General features: G+C 42.1%; 1 protein-coding gene across 1 annotated transcript; it reads right to left on the reverse strand.

Annotated features, from left to right (window-relative positions):
* Window positions 1-1,879: 1,879 nt before the first annotated feature.
* Window positions 1,880-10,214, reverse strand: RASD2 (RASD family member 2). Its single transcript, XM_036401273.2, has 3 exons — window positions 9,477-10,214; window positions 5,752-6,031; window positions 1,880-4,172 (listed from the first exon to the last, which is right to left on the reverse strand). Exons 2-3 carry the CDS (start codon window positions 6,020-6,022, stop codon window positions 3,643-3,645), a joined length of 801 nt encoding a protein of 266 aa, XP_036257166.1. The 5' UTR covers window positions 6,023-6,031; window positions 9,477-10,214; the 3' UTR covers window positions 1,880-3,642.
* Between the last annotated feature and the right edge of the window lie 2,842 nt (window positions 10,215-13,056).

Below are 13,056 nucleotides of genomic sequence, written 5' to 3' on the forward strand. Positions count from 1 at the left end.
CTTTGCATCAATAGTGATAGGGTTTATATACTGCAGTGTAGGATGAGGTAGCTGTGGGAATAAAGCAAATTAATTACACCAGGTAAGACCAAGTAAGGGTACTCTTAGCATCTCTTCCAGATTCCTTCCTCCAGACCTGCCCTTAGTCCTGTGCATTTTCATGACTTCTTGGGTTGCAGTAAGTTCCATGCAGGTCTCTTGAATCTCTTGAAAAGAAAAGAAAGGAAAAAAAAAAAAAGAAAAAAAAGAAAAAAGAAAAAAAGAAAAAAAAGAAAAAAGAAAAAAAGAAAAAAAGAAAAGAGGTGGTTTCTCTTTTTGGTGGTGCCTCTGAGACCTGGCTGTAGGTCTCTTCTTTGCTCCTTTCAGGGTCTCACAGTTTTTGAACACACATAATAAGTTTCCCATAAAGCTCTTCCCTTTTCTGTTCTATAGCCAGATGCATTCAGTGGTTAGCAGGAAAGAAACAATTCCTCTTTCCTCTTCCTGCCTTGCCTTATGTCCCCTATGCAGGAAGGTAGCCTTGCTCTCTGCTTCCCAGTCCCTGGCCTTTCCACAGAACATAATGACTGCTAACTGTGAATAAACAACTGATACACATACTGTCTGGTTTAGGGGCTGTAAGCACTTTTAGAGCCCAAATACGATATAGATATTAATAGAATGACTATAATGATGCAATAAAAGAAAAAAAAATGTCCTCAGGAGCATGAAAATCTAACTTCAAAAGCAATTACCATCAGTAACAAAATGCAATGAGAAGACTAGGATTACTTTAATAAGATTATCTGCTTATTGCCATTTGTTTTTGTGGGTAACTGTAATGCAGCTTCACCTTCATTCCCAGCCAGTTTCTCAGATGCTTCTCACCTTGAGCATTAGCTGGCCCAGCTGGACTATGCAGCTGGAGATCACTGGCATTCCTGTGGCATCCAGCATATGTGAGCACCTGCTCTTTGGTCTTCAGCCTCCCCTACACTTGTGCCTCTGTTGTCACTGCAATGTTGCTTTTCAATGCTGGGTGGCTTTGTGTCCATGGTGGAAGAGGCAGGAAAAGGAGAAGATGGAAAGGTGTGGAAATCTGGTGTCTTTGTGGAGACGGAAAGACTGTGTTTGTGGAGGTGTGGAGAAGTAAGGAAAATAATGGTAAGGTCAGTGTTATAAGACAAGGACAGAGACTTTATTTTGAAGGCTCTGTAAAAGTTCAGCTTTATCCTGCAGGCCTGGGAGAGCAGGTGCAGGGTCAGTAAGGCAGTACGTGGTCCATAGGGCAAGGAGTTCTCATTTAGTATTCCAGGGTCCCTTAACCCAATCAATATCCATTATATATGCCTTTCTCACTCCATCTTCAAACCCACTCCATGTCCTTGAGGCACTTGGGTGGGGAGTCTGTCGGGTGGTGAGGATGTGCTCAGAGGGACCAGGACTCACAGAAGTGGGAGGTACAGATGGTGATCTGGAGAGATTGCTGAGATAAACAGTGATGTCTCTGCAGAGACCACATTAAATTGCAGCAGGGATCAACACGTCAGCTCTGCGCAGGGAGGAGAGAGTTGTTGTTCTCTCATTTTGGAGGCAGCTTAGGGAAAAGTAACTGTCTGCCTCTGCAGATATCTGTATATATAAGTTAGTGGTCAAAAAGATGATTGATAGATAGATATGGGTATAGACACAGTTCCGTTCTGAACAGGAAAATGTGTAGCCCCTGGCATCTGGAGGACATAAAAGGCTCTTCCAGAACTTACTGGAGATCTAATCAGGACTCTCAATCCAGAACTCACCTACCTAGATTCACCTGCACAACATAAACACAGGACCTTCCTCATTATTCTTGGAGAAATTAAAAAAAAACAACAACCAAACAACCAAACCAGGACACAGCTAATAAATAAATCAGGTTTAATCATAAACCATATACATATTTATAGATAGGGAGGGAGATGTGGTCAGAAAGGTGCTGCCCTGGCAACAGGAATAAAAGAACAGTGTATTTTACCAATACAGTACCAATGAAGGGTGGAGTTGATAAATGAATATGGGACTTTGAATCCCAGAGGCTAATTTTTACAGACAATCATAATTCTTGGTTTCCTGTCAAATTATAGCACAAACTAGCTCACGGCTCTGCCCAGGACACAGCAAGGCAGATGTAGCCAAACGCAGAACTTGAGGGTGAGGGAGGGACAATATATCTGAAGGTCTTTCTGAGGTATATATAATATATATATTCTACTGTTGTTTACTGTCTCGGGGCCACGCTTTGCCCACAGGTATGTGTGCACACATCTCATTCCAGTCAGCAAGAGTGGAAAGCTCACACTTAAGAGAATATATCGGACTTTGTGGGTGAACAGGAGCTCATCAAACAACTGAAGAGAACTGAAGATAAGGAAGCCTGAGAAAGGAAAGAAGTGAATGGACAGCCCCAGATTTATCTGACCAGTCAGTTCAATCCTGTTTGAACAGCCAGGACAAAGCTTCTGTTCTGAAGGACTCCTGCAGTGCAAATGATCAAGGCAACCTTTATTGGACAGTGAGGGAAACCATGAACAAAATTACTAGAAGCATGTCAGCAGAAGAAATATGCAGGAGCTGGCCCTATAACCATTCAGTTCTTATTTTTGAAAAAGAATCCAATGCTGCCTCTGAAATGGTCTGATTCTACATATAAGCCTGGTCACTCTCAACTGATACAGGCAGAGGAAGGAATCATTAGTCCAGTGGCCAGAAAGGCAAAGAGTGGCATTTGTATTATGAAACTCATAATTGGTGTGGCTGCTTTGAGAAACAACATCACACCAGGCTTGCAAAGCAGCCAAATGCATTGGCTTTTTGCAGAATAATTTCACTTTCAGTCAATGTATGTATTAGAAAGTGTTACAGATGAAAACCACCTTTCACTGGTAGAAAGCAGACACTGTTTAATATCAAATGCACTTGCCATCTGATTTTGCTAAAAACCCACCCCCAGACAATAAAAAAACCCAACAAATTGCAAAAAAAAAACCCTATAATACAAACGAACAATCATGTCAATGTCAAATGGTAACTGTTCCAACAAACATAAAACCAAATTCTTAATGCAGGTGCCCTCAGAAGGAGTGAAAGTCATGCATCCATATATAGAGTCCACTCCCAATCTGGGAATGCTCAGTTAAGACTGCTGCTCTTTGAATTGCAAGTCCCACTTTTTAAAAGGAGAGCTCCACACATGCATGCACACGTGCACTTGGGCACACAGAGATACACACACATAAACACATATAATCTCCTCTCTCTTAGCAAGAGCTGCATGCTGGGTCACTGTTAATGCTGTGCATTTTTGATCTATTTTCTTTGTAACAATAAGGTTGAAATGTCTTTACTTCTCAGGACTCTATTTTTCAAACAAAAAGGGGAATGAAGAGGAGCTACATTACAAAGACAAAAAAATGCACTTGTATCTCAGCTGTATGATTATTCCCAGTCCTCTTCAAGGTTGATGTTATCTACATTTGTGACTCAGCAGAATCCACAGGAAGTTATCCTTTCTCCATGTTGGGTTTTCTCAATAAACCCCATGAGCCTGTTCTTTGCTTCCACAGACCATTTTTCTTTAAGGCACTGCACATGGATGTTGTCTTCCGACAGAAGCGCAAGCCTCCTTCACTGGACTGTGCATTTCTCTCTCTCCCTGGACTGCCCTTCCCTGAGAACTTTTGATTTGATGTACTTCAGGTCACTGTTGACACTTGGCCGGCGGGCAAAGGGAGAGATCATGCCATAGGCATCCATGTCCTTGACTCGGCGCATCCGGAAGGATTTCTGCTGGAAAGTGTCACCATACTGGATGGAGATTTTCCTGTGGAGGGAAGGGCTCATCTCATGAGGTAGCTTGGCCATGCTGAAGAGGACATAAAACATCTCATCCACATTGGTGTTCTTCTTGGCCGACACTTCGAAGTAAGCACAGTTTTCATCACTGGAGACAAGATTCTCACCTTCATCAGTGCGTACCTTGCGGAAGATTTCACTGTGGTCATTTTTGTTGCCACAGATGACCATGGGGAGGTCAGCTGATTCCTTGGTCTTGTTCTTCAGGCAGGATTTGACCTCAAGGATCTGTTTTTGGAGTCGCTTGACCTCATCAAAGGATTCTCTATTGTCCAGGCTGAACACCAGGATGAAAACATCCCCTGCAATTAAAAAAATATATATACTGTAAAGGCTTGTTGGTCACAGCCAGTTTCAGAGGAGCAAATTTTTAAAAAGCAATTCTTTTATTTTCATCTCCTCCCCATATTTTTTGTTTGGTCCTTTGGCACCTATTCACTCAGCTGTACTTTAGTTCTTCTCATTTAACTCCCCACATCTTTCTATAGTACTATGGAAAAGACTTTTGGCTATGATGTTACTCCAATCATATCCAGTTGCATTCCTAGTTTGCACTGGGCTTGCAAGTTATTGCCTGCTTTTATCTCTTTTGTTGACATGTTTCTATCTTAGCTCTGCTGCACTGCTCTTCTTTTTATTTCCTTTCATTTGTATCTCTCTGTAAAACACATCCTCTTCTGACACCAGAAAGAGTGAAGAGCTGGTAGCCACTCAGCCTTAACCCTTTGATTACACAATACATGAAGGTACACCTGAACTGAAGGTTTACAGCTAATCACTCCTGAACACCCAAGTCAGGAATGAGAGGTTTTTCAGTGCACTCTGCTGTCATTGTATTTCCTCAAGAGAAGCAGACCATGAAAAAACCCTAATACATAAATGACACACATCCCCTGGCATTTCCTTTTGACATTTCCTGACTTACAATTCCTTGTAGAAGGAATAGAAAATAGAAATAGGAATAGGAATAGGAATAGGAATAGGAATAGGAATAGGAATAGGAATAGGAATAGGAATAGGAATAGGAAGTAGAAAATAAGGCAAATCATTGCCTGTTGAATGACATTTGTGTGGAACATGCTAAGAGAGCTTTCAGGGACTAAAGCGTACATTTGCATCCCAGAAACTGGTTCTAGGACCTCACTGAATATGGATTGTAGCCTTGTCAGATGTGAATGCCATGTTTCACTGGCCAGTTAGAAAGGTGGATAGTGAATCCAGAAAGGTTTGTTGTGAGCTGTGGCTGAATATACATCTACTGTCACTTTTATAATTAAAAAATATATTTTAGCCCACAACAGGAATGGCTTGACAGTGAGAAGAGACAAAATGGTCCCACCATTTCCCCTTCTTTTGTCTTTAAACACATTTGATTAGATGCAGATTAAGGAGAAAGGGTAAAAGTAAAGCTATCCTTCTACTGGAATATTAAATCAAGGAAATCAGGCTGGAAATTTTCAGAATAAAAAAATCCTTGGGACTTGCTTGGTGAGAATTCCCTTCCTGTGCATTTTATATTTATTTTTCACTGTATGTGTCCTACAACAATATGCTTAATTTGCCCTTTGCTGCTCTTTATACCCACAGAATTGCATTTCAGCCATTTATTTGTGACATCAGTAAAAGTACGAAGCAGGAGGGGAAGGTAGATGGATTAGGGAAAACCTCAATTTTAGACCTTCACCCACTGGACTTCTCTACTGTGGCTTATGCATTCCTTATAATGCTGGGACCATGCCAGCCAGGAAATATGACTCTATAGAAATACATCTTGCAGTAAATCAAGCAGTCCCTTTAGCTATGTCCCAAAAACCAGTCATCCCCAGGCTACACGTTTCAAGCTAACCTCTGTCCTTATGACCTTCCCTGTGACTTTCTCACCTGTTAGGATGGAAAGCCTCCTCATGGCAGGGAAAGGGTGATTCCCAGAGGTGTCCAGGATGTCCAGCTGATACATGTCTCCCCGTATGTTGTAGACCTTGCGATGGAAGTCCTCAATGGTGGGAGTGTACTGATCCTCGAAGCGGCCGTTGAGGAAGCGAGAGACGATGGAGCTTTTCCCCACCCTGGAGGCTCCCAGCACCACCATGCGGTATGAGTTCTTGGCTGGCACGTTCAGGTTGCAGTTTCCACCAGACATAGTCTTCATCATTGCTTGGTCCTGAAGGAGGAAATAGCAGAGTTGGAGGAAAGATTGCAAACCAAATGGAGGGTAAAATAAGGCAGCTCCTCACCACCCACTTGCCAAAGAGAACTCTGGAGCATAGTCCTGCACAGCAGAGCAATCAGTGGTTCATACAGAGATTTTTTTCACTGGAAATGCTTAAACTTTTCAGTCTCATTTTCAGTGAGTGTTTTTTTGTTTTGTTTTGGTTTTGTTTTATTGTTTTTGTTGTTCTTTCTTTTCTTTTAAAGTAGTATAAAAATGAAGGCATTTACACTGAAAATAACATGCTTTTGAATTGTAATTTGCTGTCACATTTAAACATTAAGGGCTGAATTTATCAGCTGCTCTTCATCTGAGACACCGAGTTCCTTCCCACCATCTGTGTCACTTACACATTTTACCAGATTTTTCAGTAGAACTTGGTTCTCATTTAGATATATAAACACAGAGGTCAGATTCCCCAATATACTACAGCCACTGCAGCTGCCATTAGAACCTAGATTGATTAATTTGGTTGCCTAAATAGGAGCTGTGCTTAATACTAATTTTCTGAGATCAGCCAAAAGTCAGACAGAAACAAGAATCATGCATAACATCAGTGCAAGCTAGACATCTCAGTAACTTTAAATAACTGGCCCCATGCAATATTAATTGCTGATGCAGGGAGCGTGAGCCACAAAACAGCACTGGCTGGTGATAAATTCAAAGATCTGTGCCTCCAATAACCTTTTAGAAAACAGATTTTAATTCTGCTGTTTGGCCTGGTAGTGTGGGAACTCCCTATAAGCAAACTATCATTGTTGCAGCAGGATGGCTGTCAATGGGTGGAACTGCAGAAACTGATTTTTTTTAGGAGCTCCAGTCTTTATACATACAGATGTTGCGGGTGCCACTGGCTTTGCCAAGCACAGGTGCTAAGTATAAGCAGGAGAAAAGATGAAGGACAGCCATCTTAAATAGCTATTAGACAAGATTTCCAACCCATGACATCTAAAATGAGTCTAGAGACCCTGGAGACTGCATTTTGACATAGCACTCACATGCAGGAAACTTTGGTAGGAAAGAAAAAGTGCTGCTCAGACTATTTTAGTGTACCAGTTCAAATGAACTGTGTGATGAAAGAAAAATACAGCCCCTCTGTGGGGAAAGCTGACTGTTGCAGCAAAGGAGGCACACTTTGGACTGAGTTTATTTTGGTTACTAGGTTCTTATTAAAGAATATTCAAGTTCCCACTGTGCCATTTATTTAACTTAGGTGTTGTTTATTTAATATTACAATGCAAGTACTTTATGTACACAGAAAGATCATTTCTGGGTCCAGATCTGGATTCCTATCTTTCCCTTGAGTGACTTTTATCTCCAAAGCTTTTATGTACCTGACAATTATCTCAGGGAAGAGCTTAAAATATTTTACTTTGTTTAACATGTGCTCAGCACCAAAGCAGCAGTGAAGATACAGTCACTGCTAAATAAAGTAGTCTCTGGAATTCTGATCCAGCATCATTACAAGCTCTGTGCTATAGCCCAAGGAAACAGCAAAACATGACTATTTATTATTATTGCCATAATTTGCAGCACAACAATGGCATATTCAGCCCTACTTAAAGCACAAAAGAAATGCAATGGTCTCCTTGGAGTAGCTTATACTCTGAATTACATTCAGAGGGCAGGACAGCCTAATATTAGAGCCAGATAAATGCCAGAACACAACTGGCATTTTTTTTTTTTTGATGGACACACACATGCAGAATTATGGTACTGTTGGTATTACTGTGGCAGAAATGACAGCAAGGAGCACAGCTGGTATTTGAACTGGATTCTGTGTTTTATTTACCACAGGACCTATCTCCAGTAGTGCAGAAATACCATATTCAGTCTCTGAAACACTGCCATGTACACTATCCGTAGCCACTCCAATACAGTTTTGCATCCATGGGCAGACAAAAAAAAAAGCTTTTTTTCACCCTCTGAGGCTTATTTATTTGGCAGAGAAGAGCAGGGAAACAGATGAGTTGTAAAAGCTACAAACTACCACCCAGGACCAATATCTAGAGGTGAGGCAGCTCTCCAGGCTGTAATGGACCAGTGTAGCTGCATGAGGGCAAGTGGATTGTGTGGTTTACACCTGCTAGAGAGCAGTTCTGTACAATTCAGTGCAAAAGCCTCTGGGAGAGAGCAGTTACGCATTTTGAACGAATGCCTTTTATGTCCTGTACAGAACATGCATGCTGAGGAACCTGATCACTTTACACTGTCCTTGTTCCACCTGTCAAGATGACTCCTGTGCTTTCTTAACTGCATTTCATTTCCCTCAAAGTAAAATATGCTTTCTGGCATTTCGATTTGTGGAGTTGCTACTCATCACCTCTGCTGCAAACCTGACTCAGAGTGTGCCATTGAACTGGGAGCTTACATTTTTGTTTTGAGCCTTCTCTTCTTATCCCCTCAATTCAGTTTTTCTCTAGTTCAACACAGTCTGTCTCCTTTCCTCCTCAGAAAAGGAATGAAACTCCAGCCTTGACACCCAAGAGTGGCAGGGTGGAGCACAGGGGCTCATACAGTGAAAAGGATTAAAGACAGTGGAAAGGAAACGGAGAGACACCACATGTTCATGTGCTAAGTAAAGCAAAATCAATCAGAAGAGAATGAGGATACAAACAACCTCCAGCTGGTTTTAATCTACATCTTTTCCTTCCAGTTTATTAAATGCTTAAGCATAGATTAATTCTCGATGGTACCTTCTGCTTTATGTACTGGCTTGATGTTAGAAAGTTTATATTGGTACAGTGCAGGGATTTCAAAATGGTATTGAAGTACAGGCAATTAATGTTATCTCTAAATAACACTAAATGAAGGGAAAAGCTCATTTGCCCAGAGAAAGCTGAAACCACAGTCAAAAATCAGCAATAAACTCCATTTCTCTTGACTCCCTGTGTTATCCTCTACCAGCTAAGCACCACTTCTCTTTTTATAGGCAGGCATCAGAATGAATGACAATGAACCTGCTTTTGTATGCTCTGGAGAGCACTTGTCTGAATGCCAGTGAGCTACTGACAAATTTGAGTCTGAGCACCTGTAGGGAGATACCTAAGGAAGATATTCTTTATTCACCCTACCCAGAGCTATTGCACCTTAGTTCTCCACCCTCCCATCAGGGTGTATGCTCTCCCTACAACTCCCCATTCATGAATAGACTTCTGAACTACCTCCCTTGCACTCCTCTGTCTTCAGATGCTGGTTGTGTCTCTGTTTGCCACCCCAGTGTTAATCACTGCACCCAGCTAAAAAGGACAAGACAGACACAAACTGTAACATGCATAACAGACCTGTCAATTCTTACTCACTGCTAGTGTCCCTGTCATTTTCATGCACACCAGAAATCATTCCTGTGGCATGTTTGTTTCCTACTTTCACTGCAAACTCCGTGCTGATTTCTTACCTCTCTTTCCCAGGAAGAGCAGTCCTGGGTCTTGGTGCAGTCTGATGAAGCTGATAATTTTAATCAGAGGTGGCTGCTGTTGTAAAAGGCTGTTGTTCTGTGGATCCCACGCTGCTTGTTCTGGGCTCAGTTCTTCTCCAGTATTTCCCAAGAACTTAGGAGGATTGGGAAGGACCGCAGGGCTCCAGAGGGCGTTCCCCCATGGATGTAAGTACTGGATCAGGCAACCGACTTAGGCTAAAGAAGAGTCTCAGAATGGTGGCAGTTTTTCCCTTTGGGCAGATGAGCTCTTTTCCTCACAGGCTCAGTTCAAGAAAAGGAGAGGCAGAGTCTCTCCCGCTCCCACTGCCTTTTCTTGCAAGTTGTACTTTGTAGGCTCTACTGTGAGGAAAGAATTTCAGGAGCAGCACATACTCGTGCAGGGTAGTGGGTGCATCCAGCTGGCCCACCCTGCCTCTGTGCTGCCTCAGATCCTCTGCAGAAAGATCAGGGTCGATATGGAAGTTGGCTTTGGTGACCCTATGCTTCCCCAGATCTTGCCTGGCTCATCCCTTCCCACGGGCTTCTTTTCTTCTGGTCTGAGATTTGCTTTAAAATATTCTCTCTCTAGGATAAAAGGGGCTTTTCTTTACATTTGCCAGTTAAGTCTTTTTTCCTTCCCTCCCTGCCTTTCTCCCTCTCTCTCTCACAACTACTGGCAAATTGCAGATTTTCCTTCTGTAGGACTCACAGATAATTGGCTCAACTCCTCCCTTGAAGTCAGTGTCAGACACAGGGGAAGGAGGGGTGCTGAGGGGGTGGGATTTTGTGCCTATTGGAAAAATCTTTTCTCCTCCAAACAGAAAGTTCATGTGCATTGCAGACTGCACATTCCCTGTCTTTCCACCAGAGACCTGTATGTATGCATGTGTGGGGAATGAGTTAGTGTATGTGTATGAGGGACACAGAGAATTCATTTACTTAGTAAGCGACAAATTCATAAGCTCTTTCTAAAAGCTCTGTACTTCCCTGCTGATTTTTTCTGCTAGACAGCAGCAGACAGACTCATTGCCCAAGTAAGGGCTTTCTGTCCATAATTTCTGTAAATCTTTTGCTGTATGGAATGCTTTCCCCTGTTTGCTCAACCTCAAGACATTTACATGGTTTGTTTAAGAAATAAGAATAATTTGTAACTGTTGTTCTTTCATTAATATTTAAATAAATGAAAAACTAAACTAGGGATGAGTAATAGAAATGGTAAAAAGGTCAAACAAACTGAAAGTGTGTGGAACTGAAGCTCAGGAAAAAGAGAGAAACAAACTAAAAATAGGGTGAATTCAATGCATTTGTTCAATCCCAAGTGAAACATGTTTGCCGTTTATTTCATTGCTGATCTACTTGAATTTTTTTTTCTTCTTTTTGAACTGAAATAGTAGTTTAGATCTATGAGTTTATTTTAAAATATGTCGAAAACTTGATTTTGAAAGATTTGAGATTAAATACTTCAGCATTTCCTACTTTAAACTCCTAACTGGGGGTGGAGCAGGAAAGGAAGAAAAACAGTTATTTTCAGGGTATTTTGACAATAAGAAAATGGAAGGGAGGCACAGTCTTCCAAATGCAAACACAGTTTCAGCTCTCCCACAGTTCTCCCTGTTTTTTTTTTTTTTTGTTTCCCCTGAGGAATTTACTCTTTGTTGAACGCAAAGATTCTTTCAACTACCATGTATGTATCATCTCAAAGCCTCCTCCCCTCACCAATTCCTGCAGCTTTTGAGGAATTTCCAAGAAGCTTCACTTTCTCTCCTCCTTTTCTTCAGAGTACAGGGATGTATCTCTTGCCACCCTTGGAATAAAGCTTCCCTCCTTTGCTCCTAGTGCTGCACTGAACCCATCCACAGCCATCCACAGCAACCACTGAGGAGGTTCCACAGCTGTTGCAGGCACAGCCTGACACGCCTGTGAGTGTCTCTATGCTCCCAGACCTCAAAGGATACAACACAGGCTGTGGGATGAGTCCAGCTGGAACTCTCTGTGAGAGGAAGCAGCTCCCACTGAAGTCAGGGTCACGGTCATCCCAAGCAGGATGTGCATCTGGGGACTCACAGGCTAACACAAGGCAAAACAACACTGATCAAATTTGGGAAGCAGCAGATCCTGCAAAAAACTTCAGATTTGGGAAGAAGGGGCAGGACATGGCAGAGCACCATTGAAATTTTGCAGCAGTACTGAACTGGTATTGGGTCATGAGCAGAAGTGAACTCGTTTTGGACCACAGTACCAGGTCTCCTTTGTCAGCTCCTGAGCCTTTTGGCAAAAGGTGGGAGAGTACTTTCATGGCTCAGACAAATTTTTGACTTAAGATATGATGCTTCCCATTTCTAAGTCATTAGTTCAGATAAAACCTGGACCATTTCTGATGTCCTGTCAGCTCTTGTGTAGCTCAGATCCAAAGAGAGTGACCAGCATCCTGGTATCATTGCCATAGGAGCAGGAATGGCCACAGAACCTGGCAAAGTGAGATCCTAGTGCTACAGAAAATAAACTCCTCTTTCATCCCTATGGCTCACGTGTCAAGTGTACCAAGTTCTCTACCAAGAAAGAAGTGTAGTCATAGTGGAGACCATCTCATCAGCCTGGAATTTCAGCCTACTCATGCTCTTTTGTAAACCAGATGCAAAACTCTTGGCTTGCTGGCTTCACCCAGCCCAAACTCCTACTCAGCTATTCTCTCCAGCATTTCAAATAACCAATCAAGTTCTTCAAATGGTAATAAAATAAGAACGTTCTTAACTAGGCACCTTAGCTTTATTTGATATCTTACTGAACAACTAGTAAAATAATAAATTACTTTTCAGGTAATAACTTTTGAAAGCTAATTGCTAACTGTGAGACTTCAGAGGCTTGAAAGACATTGTTGTCGCTTTTTGGGCTGGTGTTTTTTGTTTTATTTCTTCTGGTGTGCTACCAGTTAAGGAGTTTACAAAAAGGGTTTCATACTTTTCCTCAGGGCTCAGGAGACCAGAGGTCAAAAAATCCCTACTTTTTCAAAGACATCCCATGATTTGCTCTGGTGGAGAAACCACATTACATCTGCCCTCCTCTGAGGAGGAGGGATGGCAGCACCTCTTTGCTTTGAGGGTTATAAAGGGAATAAGTGAATCAGAGAGACAAAGTCTCTGCCAAACAAGAGAAGTTCCCAGTCTCAGCAGTTTCCTCTGATTAGTCAGAGACCATCAGACTTTCTTAAATCTTGCAGATATTTTTCAATTTAAAAGACAGGCTAGCAATGTATTAGTCTCTAGAGGCATTTCTCCCTCCCACTCCTCTAGTCTATAAAGAAAGCCTAAATGAGGTTTTTATCCAGCTAAGCCTGTTTAGGAGGATGACAGACAATGGCTACAGAGAACCACCACTGCTATGAAGGGCTGTGCCTGCCTTGCTGAATGTCAGGCTGGAGGGAAGGAATACCATCCAGAGGGACCTTGACAGGCTTGAGAGGTGAGCCCACATGAACCTCATGAAGTTCAATAAGGCCAAATCCATGGTCTTGCATATGGGGTGGTCCCAAGAAGAAATACCGGCAGAGCAGAGAATGAAT

The sequence above is a fragment of the Molothrus ater genome, chromosome 5, assembly GCF_012460135.2.
Source record: "Molothrus ater isolate BHLD 08-10-18 breed brown headed cowbird chromosome 5, BPBGC_Mater_1.1, whole genome shotgun sequence".
NCBI lineage: Eukaryota > Metazoa > Chordata > Aves > Passeriformes > Icteridae > Molothrus > Molothrus ater.